At 35.4% G+C, this 15,543-nt stretch overlaps 1 protein-coding gene across 1 annotated transcript in view; it reads left to right on the forward strand.

Annotated features, from left to right (window-relative positions):
- The window catches only part of LOC149074051 (uncharacterized), a 120,673-nt gene that overhangs the window by 55,555 nt on the left and 49,575 nt on the right, over nt 1–15,543 (forward strand). Inside the window, exons 14-21 of the mRNA XM_089247294.1 lie at nt 897–1,043; nt 2,090–2,173; nt 4,017–4,057; nt 5,650–5,724; nt 6,067–6,130; nt 7,536–7,604; nt 9,704–9,783; nt 12,311–12,345. Coding sequence (XP_089103420.1) covers nt 897–1,043; nt 2,090–2,173; nt 4,017–4,057; nt 5,650–5,724; nt 6,067–6,130; nt 7,536–7,604; nt 9,704–9,783; nt 12,311–12,345 — 595 coding nt within the window. The remainder of the gene's footprint in view (nt 1–896; nt 1,044–2,089; nt 2,174–4,016; nt 4,058–5,649; nt 5,725–6,066; nt 6,131–7,535; nt 7,605–9,703; nt 9,784–12,310; nt 12,346–15,543) is intronic.

Genomic DNA, 15,543 nt, shown 5'->3' on the forward strand with positions numbered 1-15,543 from the left:
ATAGGTAGAGATAGACGTGAAAGTTTGGGGGAGGCACGATGATGATGATGTCAATTCATATATACACATATACATTAGATCAGTAGACTCCACCTTTTGACACTCTGGGATCTCCTCACTGTATAAGTGTATATTACATTAAATCCTGGTGAGTCTGAGCACTATTTTGAAATTCTAAATACAGCAGTATAAGTTCATGGCCCGTGGGCTTCACGAAAGTTTTAATTTGGCCCACAATGTCTGAAGGTTGAAGGTCCCCTTATCTAAATGATACTTGATTTCATCCCATGTATTACTCTCAGTATTCTTGTCTTTAGTTCCACAAGTTTGGTTAAATGTGGGGTGTAAACTTGTTCTCTAAGATATCCTCCACAAAAAGAAATCAATAAAAATTAAATCTAAAGGCTGAGGTCGTGCAAAACTTTCTTTGAACTGTAATAACAGAGTTTGTTTCAAAATACCAAGCTACACAGTTCGTTTTTTCACGGAGTGAAACTATTTCTAGAATGATGCTATTGGAAGGCGATATTTTCCGATTGCATTCCATTGTATGTGGCAAATAGCTGGAAACAATCGTGGCAAAATTCAAAACAACTCATTTCTGGATCGTGAAGAATAAGGTTGATAAATGTCATTTATCTGTTGTGCTATCTACACTGTTTATGGCATGTTGTTTTGATACAGCACAATCTGTGGATAAAATTCCAAACTAATTTTTGATGTATCAAAAAAAGAAAACTCAATCAATTGCCATGATAATTATTTTAGTGCATACTTTACTTTTTATGCCTATTGGTTGAGTTTTTTTCATAATTAATTTTCAAAATGTATCGTGGACTTTTTCCCACCCTGTATATCGACCATTATACTTGTGTAATTCTTATTTTATATTTCAGCTGAGTGAATTCACTTTCACCTGTGGTGAGAAATCACCAGCCAAACTTCCATCAGCCAATGTACCACCTTCCACTATCCCTGTTCATGTATCTTCTTGTGTTTATGGAAATATCTCTAATGACGAACAGAACTGGGCAAATGCTTTGGTAAGATATTTTTTTGTATCGAACACCAAAAGTTCACTTCAGAAGGAGAGTTCAACAAGTTTGGTATGGCACATATGTCATACAACCTCTGACAATAAAGTTTGGTGAATAGTCCTGTAACATTAACGTAGATGAAATGTTAACGAAAGTTACCTTACTGTCCTTCGAAATAGTCACCTCCCATTATTATGCACCGCTGAGATCTCCTATACATGTCCTGGAAACTTTGCAAGAAGTCTTCTTTTGGGGTGGAGTTCAAAAGCCTTGTCACGTTTCGTTGGATGTCAGGAATATCGTCTAATCTCTTTCCTTTCAAAGCGAGTTTGAGTTGTGGGAATAGGAAGAAGTCTGGAGGATTGAGATCTGGTGAGTATGGTGGATGTTCAATTTGCACCACCCCCTTTTTTGTCAGGAACTGTTTGACGATATTGGCTGTGTGAGGGCGAGCATTGTCGTGAACAAGAAACCATGAACCTTGTTGTGCGTATTGAGGTCGTACTCTGCGTAGACGTTTCATGAAACGGGTCTAAATTTTAATGTAGCTTGCAGCATTCATCGTCATTCTCTCAGGTAGAAATTCCTTATGGATTTTCCTGTTCATTTTCCTGTTCTCAGTTAAGAACCAACGCACTAAACAAGCACTTCGTAAAACAAGTCTTTCACGGAACACAAACGTTGCTCAACTGAACAACGGTGGCAGCAGATGGTCAACACCTGTCGCTACGCATGTGCAGCGTTTTGCTTCGCCAGTGTTGCCAGATCGGCCGTTCTGACTTCATTCACCAAACTTTATTGTCAGAGGTTGTATATTGATATTGTATGATATATTTTTATTCACATAATTCGATATTCTATGAATATTTTTTTCAAATTTGTCTGCCCATATATTTTTTTCTGCCAAAGTCACAATGAAATATATTTTTTATAAAAATCAATTTGATATTCTTGCATCACTCATGCTGATATTTCTTAGAATAAAAATTTCAGACGACCTTAGTGTTTTTCTCGATTATTCATGCTTACCTTGATATTATTGAACAATTTAGCTGAATCCAGATTCTGGAGAGACTTTGGATGAGGATAGTTCAGCAACAACTATTGAAATTGATGTTCAAGATAAAATGAAGGAAGTAAGTATAGAAGTGAATGGATGTATATTTTTCTTACATATAGCCATAAACCCAAATTTAATTTATACAAAAATTGTATATTGGGGATTGTATCATATCATTCACGAGTTCTTCGTTACATTTTATGATGTTCTTCTCATTTGTCATGTCATTTTATTAATCAGAATTTGACAACTGTGATTAGATAAATGCTATAAAATGTATGAATAAATTGAACTGAGCAACATTTTTTTAATCTTCTGTCATGTGCAATATCGTAATCGCTTAATTCATGCGCAATGTGCTTGATGGACACACATCCAAAAGGCAATAAACTCCCAATTAATTCAACTTCCACCCTGTGGGCCAAATGTGGCCTGTGAAAGGTATTCCAGTAAAAAGCATCAATATACACAAACACTATTTATATTTCCATACTCATTATATATCCATGATAAATTATGAGAAATCTGAAATTCTCACAACATACATTTACTAAATAACCAAACATATTTGACCTTAGTTGCAGTCTCTCTAATTTCTGCTTTGCCCTTGGCCCTTCACGTCAAAATGGGGGTTCTGGACAAATGTGTGTTTTGGAAATATTAAAAGGGCTCAAACCCAATATTTGTATAGGTATCATCCAGATGGTGACATGTATTAGATGGAGAGGAGGCTCGGGCTTATAAGCCCAATACAAGTTTTGACCTATGGTCCTGGATATGGATAATCAACTATTTTTGTTAATCAAATTATTAATTACATTTTCTGTACGTCTACACCGTTTAAAAATAACAATGATCTATCAAAGCAATATTGAAGGGTATAATTTGTGCAGCAAACCCAACTGATATTTTTCAATGTTGAAAATCAAAGTTTAGCTTCAGCAGGGTATTTTGCTCGGGGGAAAGTGCCCTAGGATACTGATGCTGCCATCTAACTTTTAAATTTGAATACAATATTGAAAGAAGAGTATGAATTTTCTTAGTTTACAATTTATTTTCTGTTGCGCTTGTTCACATTTTTATTTCATGGCATCTAATGCATTAACTGGTGGCGGGAAAGTCATGTCTTTGTATTTTTTTAATAGGTTAAAAAATAGTGTTAATGAGCTCAAAAAATTGTGGGTTTAACGAAATTAAATTAGTAAATTCTTCTAATCTATTATTAGTCGTTAGGGGTGAATATCCTCTGGCTGCATGATACAGCCTCGATTTCTCTCTCCGTAGCAAACTTGATTGTTAAGAATCTAGTTAGCTTCCTGCTGTACATTTAGGGATAAGCACAACCGCAGGGTCAAATCTCATTCATTAACAACAAAAGTCTTTACTAGAGTCATTAGCGCTTTATCGACTACAAAAACTTCACTCTCACTCCATTCTTCCATCACAACTACTATTGATGGATCATCTTGATGTAAACACAGCATATATATATATTTTAGAGACCCTTTCTTTCAAATCGAGCACAACTCTGATCTATTGCCATGGGCAACTTACTACAGAATGAGTTATTCTGGAAGTGTGAATGAGTGTGTGTGTACCTAACAGTTTGAGTGCTTATCAAGTGTTGTCTGATTTTTCAGTGCTGCCATCTCTATTTCAAATGTGAGTAATTTGAGATCCTACATCTCTGGATATCTTTTGATACATTGATCCTTTTTAACTTTATGCCTCTCAATAAATAAATCTCTTACACTACAATAATGTGTGCTGTTTGTGTTTTTTAATACATAAACAAACATTGTGATAAAATGTAATGGTTATGGAAGTTCCTTTATTACAATGATTAATTATTAAATTGTGATGGTGATTTTTTTTTTTAAATCAAACCTAATGATCACTTTTATGATTTTTTCCTATAGCTTGAAGTCGTTCTGGAAGAAATACCAAGGCCTGTCTCAGAGTAAGCCATGATAATTATTATAATTTAATGTATTTAGTTCTCTCCTCTCCCCCCCCCCCCCCTATCCTGCAATCATGTAATTCAACACGAGTTCTTGCACACTGCTGTGGATTGCCCATAGTTTCTATAGATGGCTGCTCTCAACTACGGGGGATACTCTCAATACTTCAGAAATAGTTTTTATCTTTGGATATTTAAAATAGAAATCAGGCCTATTGAGTTTCCTGCCATATTTAAAAAAGGGGAAGAAAACCTCTTTAATCATGCCAATCTTTACTATCTGTGTCTTAGCAGGGAATACACATGTGAAATAATAGAAGAGTTTGAGAGAAGACATTTCATTGGACCATAAAGGGGTTAGTGATTGAATTGATATATTGTGTGCCGTTAAGGAGCAGTGCACATCGAAGCAATACAACAGCGACATCAACTTGGAATTAGTTAAAAACAAAATTGGTATTGATTTCAGGTTTATAACTGATCCGTGTATGTGTCACAGTTGTGTTGCTTCAGTGTGCACAGCACCTAAAACAGTACTGCAATGTGACATTTGGGCTGTATTGAAAAGAATGAGACAAGTTCACTAACCAAGCCTGTAACAGAGTGTGACAGTAGAGTAATTGACAAGCGTCTAACATTGGGATGCAGAAAAATCTGAAAATGTGTAAGTAATTTGCCAAATTTATAGTCTCTGCAGTGGCCCATGGTCTTCCTTGCACTGGTTCCTGCATCTGGTAAGAAAGGGTCCACAATGTCAACTAAGGTCGTCTCAGAGGGAGGTGTTCACTTCCCTGATAAAGGTCAACATTTATCACCACTGAGAGGCAGGGTTTAAGCTAGATAAAAAAATTCCTTTTGGGGGGGGGGAGAATGGGGGAAAAGCTTTAGCAAAATGCTGCAATGATTGGTTGGATGTCTACTCGTTTCTTATCTCCTGTACGCATTTGTGCGAAAGTGGCTACTACATTTTTCGCATTCTACGATTTTTTCACATTTTGCGAAAAATGCGGCCGTAGCTTAAACCCTGCTGAGAGGCTTCATGCCAATGTTGAAATGTCTGGTTCTTTGAAATTCATTTGGTATGTGTACACCTCTATCTTAAAACTCCTCTATACCCAAAGGGGAAAAAATTCCCTGCATTTGCTGTACAGTTCTCTCATCCAAGCAGCAACTGATCAGATTTTTAGCTCAATTGGTGTAGATTTAAATCCTGATGTACATATGGATCTTGTCGTTAGTCTTTATGAAACCAATATCTTACTACCATTATTTAACCATACATGCATCTCATATGCATTCCTCTGTGGAACTTCTAATGCATTGGTTTATGCAGGGGAACATGTGTGCTTGCATGATAATGTATGTGTGCTCATGTGATAATGAGCATATGTCATCATATGCATTGGAATATTTCACTCCTTTTATTAGAATATTATCATTTTAACATTACATAGGTGAAGTCTTGTAAATTACTTTTTTTGTCTGGACATGAACGTTATAAATAAGGAATTTATTGTATTTCCATTTAATATTTTTCTGATATTTTATAGTGCTGTTTGGTCATTTGTTTTTTTATTATTTTGTTTTGATAGAGGTGAAAGCTCCACAAGTTGTAGTGGATGTAAGATGTTTGGCGCAATTAAAAAGGAGTATGAATTGTGCAAGATGTGAGTATAAATCTAATAATTTTTTTGCCATTATGTGGGGGGGGGGGGGGTAACCAAATATTTGAAGAATCTGTCCCGGAAGAGTAGAATATAACAGTTTCTTAAAGTGATTCTGAGTAGGTACAGTTTTGAATTGAAAACACTGTATAGTTCTCACTTTTTGTATACAGATAATCAGAAAAAAAATCTGCTATTTTTAGGGAGAATTCATTGGGTGTCTGTTTCATCTTATTGAAATTTAGTTGGAAATACCATTAGGTATTTCCTCAATTTTTTTTTTTTTCCTAATCAGTATTTTGTTCAGTTTTCAGACTTAATTATTTTATTGTTATTCTTCTTCAGGAATTACGCTAAATGCTTGTCGAAGTTGAATGAAGCTCTTCCAAAGTTAGAAGCAGCAGATGAAGTAAGTTTAATTTCAAGTTATGATTTCTTTTTAATGAAGTTTTGTCTGTGATAATGACTCGATGACTAGTGTCTTCAGAACTTTTACTGTCATTGTTTTGTTAAAATTTTGTTTATGGTAATTTTCAGTGACATAAGTCACGTTTTCAGAAAACTTGGGTGAAAACGTTTTTTTTGTAGAAATTCCATGGTTTATATGTATGCTGCATGTAGTTTCCATTTGAGAAATTTAAAAAAAAACCCCATTCATTTAAAATTAAATGCAATAAAAACATCAGCGTCCCATCAGAATTTATTCTTTGAAAGGTGCAATTGAATTTATAGTTGTTACCTGAGTAGTCTGTGTAAAGCTACAGTTGAAACATATACAACTTTGAAGTTGTTGGGCCATATCTGGGGAAGGGGACAAATTTTGGAGGGATTTTCATTACAATAATAAAATCATAGACTTTCACAAGGGGGAGGCAGCAAAATCAGATATGCACCCCCCCCCCCCCCATGAAAATCATTATTAAGTGTACAATATCATTTTCTTGAGCCAGTTGTGTACATCAAGACAAATGGGCCAATATCGGATAAGCGAAAATGTCGGATAATAGGGAGGTGTTAGGAAAAAGTCTATAAAATGTCAAATTATGTTATAAAAATTACAAACCTAATTATCATGCTTTACAACTTTCTTTTTGTCGCCATACATGCATGAATTTCAACTTTGAAACAACACAACGTTTGTCAAATTAACAGTCACATATGCATGTAATAGACGATAAACAAATCTGCATACAATGTTAAACTGCACTATTGAGTGCAGTAGTTGTGACAGTGAGTGAGTGCGGGTGGGGCAAATGATAGACACGTGAGTCAAAGTGTAGACGGGCGTGCCAGTGTACAGTCGAGGGCAACAAAAAATAGACTATGCTCGCAATTGCAGTTCTTGTTGCAGATTGATGTGGTTTTTTCTGAATGGGATGTCAGATAATACGGAATGTCGGATAAACGAGACTACTGTAGTTGTATATGTTCCATGAAATGCCGGCCATGCACACCAAAGGTGACAAATCGGGACAATTAAAAATGATGTATATATATTAAAGACAATATTTCAAAGCTGCAGTTGTCTGTTCTCGGTTATTTTGATAATATTCTCTCTGTAAATTTCTCAAACAAAAGGTGGTCGTGTTATAGTCAATCATTTTGTATGATATATGGGAGTCAATTTTTTCATAATTTTCCCTGATTATATCAAGTTCTTTCTTTGCTGTTAAACGAGTTTGTAAAATCCAAGATGCCTTATCTGATTATAATTTTTTTATATTGTGTGTAGTATTTGTATAATAATTATTATATTTGAATATGAATTTTTATCCATTTGTTTCTTTCCCTTCCCCAACTTTCTATTTGTCCAGGAGATGGAGAAGGCAAAAAAATTCAACAAGGATTATGAGACCTTGAGAGAGCAGCTAGCTAGTAAAGAGGTAAGGATTAAACAAAAGTATTGTGTGATGAGATTTCTTTTTTCTCTCTCCGTCATTTCAAGATACAGTGCACCCCTGCTTAATGTGATCACATCCGAATTCAGTTTCTGATAATACCGATTGATAAGTACAGTGGAACTTCAGTTAACGAGTTAAATTATGAAACTAAAGTCGAGCACCAACAGTTTCGAAACACTTCCAATGCCCCAACTCAAGTAAGCCCATAAGATCCTATGTAATACCTGTAGCTTCTATCGCACCCTCCCGCCAGGTAACACTGGTTTAGTGCAATTCACAGACTCACTCTTGTCTGTAAAAAAATTTTTGTGTGACTTTGAAAAAGAACCTATCGGTGACACTTGCCTTTGCCTCTATTTTAGGATTTCTCGGAAATAGAAAAGTGCATTGTCATTGGACAGATTCATAGTTTGCTTTGCTATAGCTTCATTTGATTGGTTCTTTTCCACAAAATTTTGCATAGAATATCCACATTCTGTACATCTCTAATCTCATTTGAAAAGTGAGAGACTTCTCTCTTCCTCAAATGAGATAACCTCCATAAACTCTTACTGTTGCGTGCAAAGGAGATCCATCAGTTCATCTGCGGTCAACTCCTGGCCATGCTCCTCTACAAGTTCTTGATTTTCATTCTCATTCACCTACAAGTCCTGTGGGCTTCCCCAAGGACATAATCTTTTCGACAAATGTTGGCTCCTTTATATGAGCTAGCCCCTCGAAGTTGCGTTCAATAGTGCTATCAGCCCACAATTTTCTCCAAACGGAATGAAACAAAAATTTCCAGTGCTCATACTTGTGGTTAAAATTCTAGATCTAGTTTTGTATCGTAAACAGTCACACTCTCACCTGTGTTCATTTTTCGAGTGAGACACGCTGACTGGAGACTGTAGGGGTGAATATCATCCGCAATTTCTCAATACGTGTGTGGACGAAAGCAAAGAAACCATCAGCTCAATTGTGATAATGGGGAAATAAGTGAAGTGTCAATTTTTTGCTTGTTATGCAAATTGCTCGTTAACTGAAGTTCCACTGTATAGGCTATCCATAAAAAACTCGGCGGTTTTTTTTTTCACATAACTTGTTGTAAAATGTTCAGTTGTGGTGGGTCATATTGCTCTAAAACTGAATTTTTCTTCTCCTTTGAGCTAAATCCTGTATTTGATTTATTCAGCTTTTGTGAGGAATTAGAATGTAAAAACCTAATGTTTCACAAATTATGTTACATAATTTTTTTTAATGTACAACACATTTCCATAGATCCTTTGAGAAAGTCTTTTAGGCAAAAATTGAATCTGGACAACAGTATTCTGTTTACCGAATGGAAAGAAACTAACTGGCAATTAGAGTATTTTTTTTTTAACTTGCATTTATTCGCCTTCACTGTAGGAAGTTCATTATGAAAGAATCTCCACATTTATATGGATCATAGTAGCCACTACGGCTCGATTAAGACATTGTGAACTGAGTACAGAAATATTTGGGTTCTCAAACTGTGTGCTGCCCTTTACAAAGGTTTTTCGAAGAGATATTTTGTTAAATTGCTCTGGGGAGCCACCGATAAGCATTGATTAAAGGAAAGGGGTTCTATTGGTGGAAAAGGTTTGGGAACCGATCCTATACATAGGCTTACCTACTGATGATGATAAATTGAGCAAAATATTAATCTTGTTAAACCTTAGCTTTAAAATTTTCAAAAAAAACTTTTGACAAAAAAAAAATTGACAACGTATAAACTGAAGTCCCCCGATAACTACAAACAATTGTTTTTCCATGTTATGATATTGGTCCATTCCATACTCCACAGAAGTGATGACAATACCTGAATGATAGCATTATCCATGATTATGCAACGTCTATTGTATTTGATTTCTGTTTTTATTGGCTGTATCAAATTCGAAGGTTATCCACAATCATCATATCTGTATAGGCCAAAAAGAGACAGCATTGAGAGTGATAATTTGAAAAACTGCGTTTAACTGTGTATGCCTTTTTTAATTAATTTTTTATAATTTAAGTGTGCCTTTTATATTTTCCTTACACCAAATTCATTTACTTTGCTCTATATTTTTCAATTTTTTTAGGCTGAAAATGTGCAGTATAGGAATTTGATCCGGCAAAAGAACATCTCTGAAAACGATAACATCGTTTTGAAAAAACTGCTGTATGTACTTGTTTCTTTTTTCTCAGAGACAAAATCTAATTTTGGAAAATGTTCTAAATCGAATCATTCAATTAATTATTTGTTTGGCTTATTTGAAATATCCTATGTGTTAGGTTTGTGAATGATGAAATGTGTGTAGCACAACACGCACACACTAGGACTTTTCTCTCTGAATCCATTTTTTTCCGAGATCCTGTAACTTAAATGTAACCGAAAATTTCCTGGGAATCTGAATTCATTTTCTGGGATCTCAGAAGAAGAATAAGGTGGAACCAGATCACATTTCTACACTGAATTAGATATGCCTAAAAAAATTTAATTACTAGAAGCTGCAATCAAAAAATTTGAATTAATCAAATCGTATTAATACACACAGTATAAGCGACATTGGCGAGATATCTCATCAATCGCTTGCCTTATATTTTAGCATTGGCAGCACCAGACATTTTTTGTAATGTTGAAATATTTTCCAGTAATTTGTCGGACAATGGGAATCTGGAATAAATAAGTTACTTGCATTCAACTTTTTTTCTTCCATTCCACATTTGAATTCATTTATTAACATAAGTCCATCATTGAAAACAGTGCAGAATGTGAAGCATTTTTGCAATGACAGATCTCTTTATTTCAATACTAATTGAATGAAATGTTTCTTTGAAAAATAAAAAGTGCATAGCTCAAATCATTTGAAGGATTATTGTACAAATATATATATAAATATGTTTGCGATAATCAAATTCCAGGAAATTCCCAGGATCACGGAAATTACTTCAAACGGGGGGGGGGGGGGAAACTGAGTTTTTGTGGTTTAGTAAATTTTTCCAAAGAACTTACATTATTTATGAAATAATTAAGATTACATTATTTCCAACAATATTATATAATATTTTACACTGCAATAATTGTTCTATTTAATGAAAATATTATAGTGTAATAGTTTGATTATAATAATATCTGCTCTCCAGGGTAGACTCTGTCTAAAATTATTCTACCACAGCTTTGCCAACTTCCTACAAGCTGATGACTTTTATAATAATAGCCAGGCAATATAGATGTTTGTAAACGATGGCAATGTGTGTGAAATGATTTTTATCATTTCACACACAATGCTTGAAATTTGCTTGTAATTTTTTGAGTTTTCAGCCATGGGTTTGTCCCGAAAGACAAAGCTGTTTGTTGGACGAGAACCCACATTAAATGTTTTGCCGTTGTGCCAAATCTTCAGATGAGATACAGTGCCTGCATTTATTAAAATCACTTTGATGATTTAAATTTTGTTATGCGCCTGGTTTTTATAATGGGCAACAAAAACAAATTTTGAAATATATATTTCTGAAGAATGCTGGCATTACATTTTTTTTGTTTTTTTTGTTTACAATAAAACTTTGTATTATGAGTATTTTGCAAGACAAAAAAATTTGACTTAATGAACTATCGATGTCTCACAATATGAGTACTTTTATTGAAACTTCCTGGATATGGACGAGTCTATTAGTTTAATAATTAGAAGCTTTTCACATTGTCCATTGAGTGTCAAATGGTTGAAACTAAGTTGACTTTTCTTCCTTTCAGGCAGGGCCATCTTAAGTTCAAAGGGCTTGAGCCCAAGCATTTTTTGGGACTCCTCTTATTTTAATGAATGGCCAAAATCAATAAAATATATTGTACGCTCATTAATGAAAACCTACAACAGTGGTTCTGAAAGTGTGCATTGCAGCTGGGGGGAGGGCATATTGCCATTTTCTGTCAATTTATCACTAGAAAGTTAGTGTATTGATGTGTGCCTATTGAGTGCTCTGTGTGTGTCATTTCTAAACTATTCTGGGGAGCAGGAAATCCCGTAGGGATACTATTGTGTAATGTATCATTTCAATTATTTCATAAGGAGGAAGGTCACTTTGATACATAAGTGCTTTGGATTTTTTATATTTAGTACATTTGCCTAACAAATTATGTTCGTTAATCAGAGTACCCCTGTAGTTGAATTTGGAATAATATGAGAAGGAAAAACAATTGCAACATTGCGATGTTCATAGTATTTGGGTTTTTTAGGCCAGTGTCATGGAAATTTTTTATCTTTTGGTGTTTTATTTGCATACAACATTTTCAAAAAAGTTTTGTGTGTCGGGAAAGAAGCTACTATCTATCTCTTCACCCTTCTTGTATTGGACCACCTTGTCTGGATTGGTCAGTTGAGGAAAAGAAGTAAACAGTAACTTTTTTCCCGTTACATAAGACTTTCTTGGAAATGCTTGCTATCTGTGCAAACGAAACATGGAAAAATAAAAACTTTCTATCACATTGGTCTAAAAACCAAAAACTAACTTTTGCATTAAATTAATGGCCATGAAAGCCTTGTTTGTTTCATTAACTGCAATAGCGATAGAATAATTATGAATCATATGAGTAGTGCAAGTCAAATGTTTACATGTAGTCCAAATCTAGAATGTGTGTTTTTTCTAGTAATACCTTTCTTTTTTTTCGATTTTGAGATTGACTAAACCATTATTTTTGGTTTTCATTTCAGTTCTCGGCGTGACAGAGCTATACAGCGATTGAAAAGTAAGTTCCTTTAGAAATCTCAAGCTTCTTTTTTTTTTTAATTTTGAAAAATTACAAACACAACGAGTGTTATAGCGGTACGTCCCATATCACACTTTCTGTTAACATTTTTTGAGTTACGTCAAGTCTTTGGTGTATTTTACTACAACACTCCCATTAGCAAATAAAATTTTCCATCCCAAGCGTGTACAATATTGCAAGGTTCTACTGTACTATGACGATCATGCTGTACCTTAAAAACAATAGGTTATGAAAGCTGTATTTTCTTTCTTTCCTAGGAATTGGGGGGGGGGGGGACAAAACAAATTTGAACACTTGACTCTGTTGCATAATGTGTTTAAGAAAGCAGAAAATTCAATTTAAAATTTGCTTGTGATTTTTTGAGTTTTCAGCCATGGGTTTGTCCCGAAAGACAAAGCTGTTTGTTAGATGAGAACCCACATTAAATGTTTTGCTGTTATGCCAAATCTTCAGACAAGATACAGTGCCTGCATTTATTAAAATCACTTTGATGATTTAAATTTTGTTATGTGCCTGGTTTTTATAATGGGCAACAAAAACAAATTTTGAAATATATATTTCTAAAGAAAATTTTTTTAAGTAAAAAACATGATGTATTCTACAGAAATTAATTTACATTTGTTAACCGACTGACGGTCCTGCACGTATATGTGTAACGTTCTTGATCGTTACCTCCCGGTTCTTTAATATTTTTTCCCCCAGTAAACATTGAGTGGATGACAACAATGGAATAGACAAAGTTTAGATAGAACTATAACATTTATTCAATTATATTGTTAAACCATTAATCAGCGTAATCACTATTATCACAGGCCCTTTTATATGTTAAACTATTAATTAACGTTTTATCACAATTATCACAGTTAGTCTTTTCTCTCACTGTCACAATGAAACAAAAATATGAATCGATCTCACCGCCGTTGTCCAGGTTTTCACGTCTTATCACATCGTCCGGTAGATACTCCCAGGTGTCTGCCACACAGCCAAAGACTCGTCGTCACCAGCTTCAGACGACTTTGGTGTAAACACACGTTGAGATGAAAGCTCAGCCACTGCACATGGAACTGGAGATGAAAGTCCACGGGTGGCCGGTCTGGCCACTAACCGATCACTGGATCACGACGACATTGAAACCTTACGTGCGATGAGACGAGATAAGTGCCAAGGCACACTTCTACTATTGTAACTTCATCGTTACTTATGAGACGATCTGGCTCACACCATGACAGGGCGTGACGCCTTACTGATTAAGTCGGTCGTTAGTCGTAGGTGAGGAAGTAGGTAGGTAGCGAGCGAGTGTCAGCACATCTCTAGCTGGCTTTTATATAGTAGCATTCCCACAATGCCTTACTGAAGAACCAATCACAACATAGAAGGTGCGGTATTAGCTTGTATCTGATTTACATAACTTCATGAGAAAAGGAAAACCAATCACAACATTAGCTTGTATCTGATTTACATAACTTCATGAGAAAAGGAAATACTGTAAGCATTATAATATTAAATCTGGCATCCAAACATAACAAATTGGAGATCTGGCCAGGATCCACAACTTTTAGGCCTATTGCACATTGTAAAAACTCATGACATTATAAACCGTGAGATGGTCCTAGGAACCACCGACGGCATGGAGGTAAAATATATTACATTTTTATATAACACTTTGCTGAACATTTATATTATATTGCACTAATATATTACACAATTAAAATAGAGTTTGACGATGACGACTCGACGTGGCCTCCACCGACGAACCACGGGAACCCCCAGAGGGAAAGAGAAGGTAACCAGACGAGCTATTGGGATCTCTGACATAGATGTAAAGCGGAATTTATATGGGACGTTGGTAGCCCGACCTCTGGCCCCGTTCTCGCCCGACGGCTAGGAGACCCCACCTCCGGACCGTCAGACTAAGCGAACTAACTGACCCGAACCGGATTGTCAGCGGAAGCCTCGGGTGGTTTCCGGTAACCAACGAACCCTGGGGCCTAAACAAGATTAATTGAACAACAGGATTGTAAGAGATCCCAGGTCGTCATGTTACACTTCCTCCCCCTCTGCAAAAGAAAATTTTTTACCCTAACAAAAAAATTTTCATAACTACAAAATAAAAAAAAATTTGCCCACTCAAACAAGGAGTGAAACACAGAGATAAAATAATACCTAACCTAAATAGAACAAATCTATTAAACTTTTTTTTTTTTTTTTTTAATTTACCGTCTGCCCACAATACGATAATTATCTCCCTGTAAAGATTTTTGACCATTGAAACAGAAATTTTCAACCCGAAGATCAGTATCCTGTTGACTGAGATAACGGAGAACTTCCACTGAACTACGGAACTTTAAACCGTCAGGATTATAATAATATACGTCCACGCGAGGTCCTTTCTTTCTCTTAACTAGCATTCTTTGCCAACCTCTTTGTAAAGGAACCATCAGATCAGAAAATCTACGAGGATTATGAAAACTAGAACGAGTTCTAACCTTTGGCACTGTCTCATCACTAAATACATGTTCAATCGAAGGATTCAAATTTTGACTAGACTCTCCATTAGATGCAATAGCACTTTGACTAGAATTAACATCCTCTGACCGATATGTCTGTTCTTGAATAGGGAAGGCCTCTTGACTAGTAAAAGATTGACTAGTTTCAGGATTAATCTCTCCACTCTCCCTAGCCACAATAAAGGCCTTAAGATCACAGGCATTATATCTACCAACAATCACAAAACTCTGATCGCGAATTAAATAAACAACAGGTGACATTTTTTTTTGAATGAAAAATGGTCCATCCCACCTAGGTTTCAGTTTGCCCATAACATTTCCAGGGGCGCTGGATCTGTAATGAGTACGGACTAACACACTATCTCCCACCTTAAACTCATGTTGAATTCTCCTTTTATCATAATAATACTTCTGTCTCCTTTGCTGTTTTTTAACTCTTTCCTTAACCTGTTGAACCAAAATATCTGGTATATTGGCTCTTTCCCAAATTGGGGTATCCAGAGCCCAGTCAAAGGGTAAAGCAAGCTCACGACCGAGAAACAACTTCGAGGGAGAGACACCAGTGGTTTCAGACGGAACAGACCGTAAAGCCAAACCAAAGAAAGATAAATTTTTGTCCCAAGTACGGTGATTATCAGAAATAAAACAGGCAATCATCTGCTTCAATGTT

Source organism: Pholcus phalangioides, unplaced genomic scaffold, assembly GCF_987345545.1.
Source record: "Pholcus phalangioides strain wild (caught in Gottingen) unplaced genomic scaffold, Ppha-v1.0 ptg000017l_1, whole genome shotgun sequence".
Taxonomy (NCBI): domain Eukaryota; kingdom Metazoa; phylum Arthropoda; class Arachnida; order Araneae; family Pholcidae; genus Pholcus; species Pholcus phalangioides.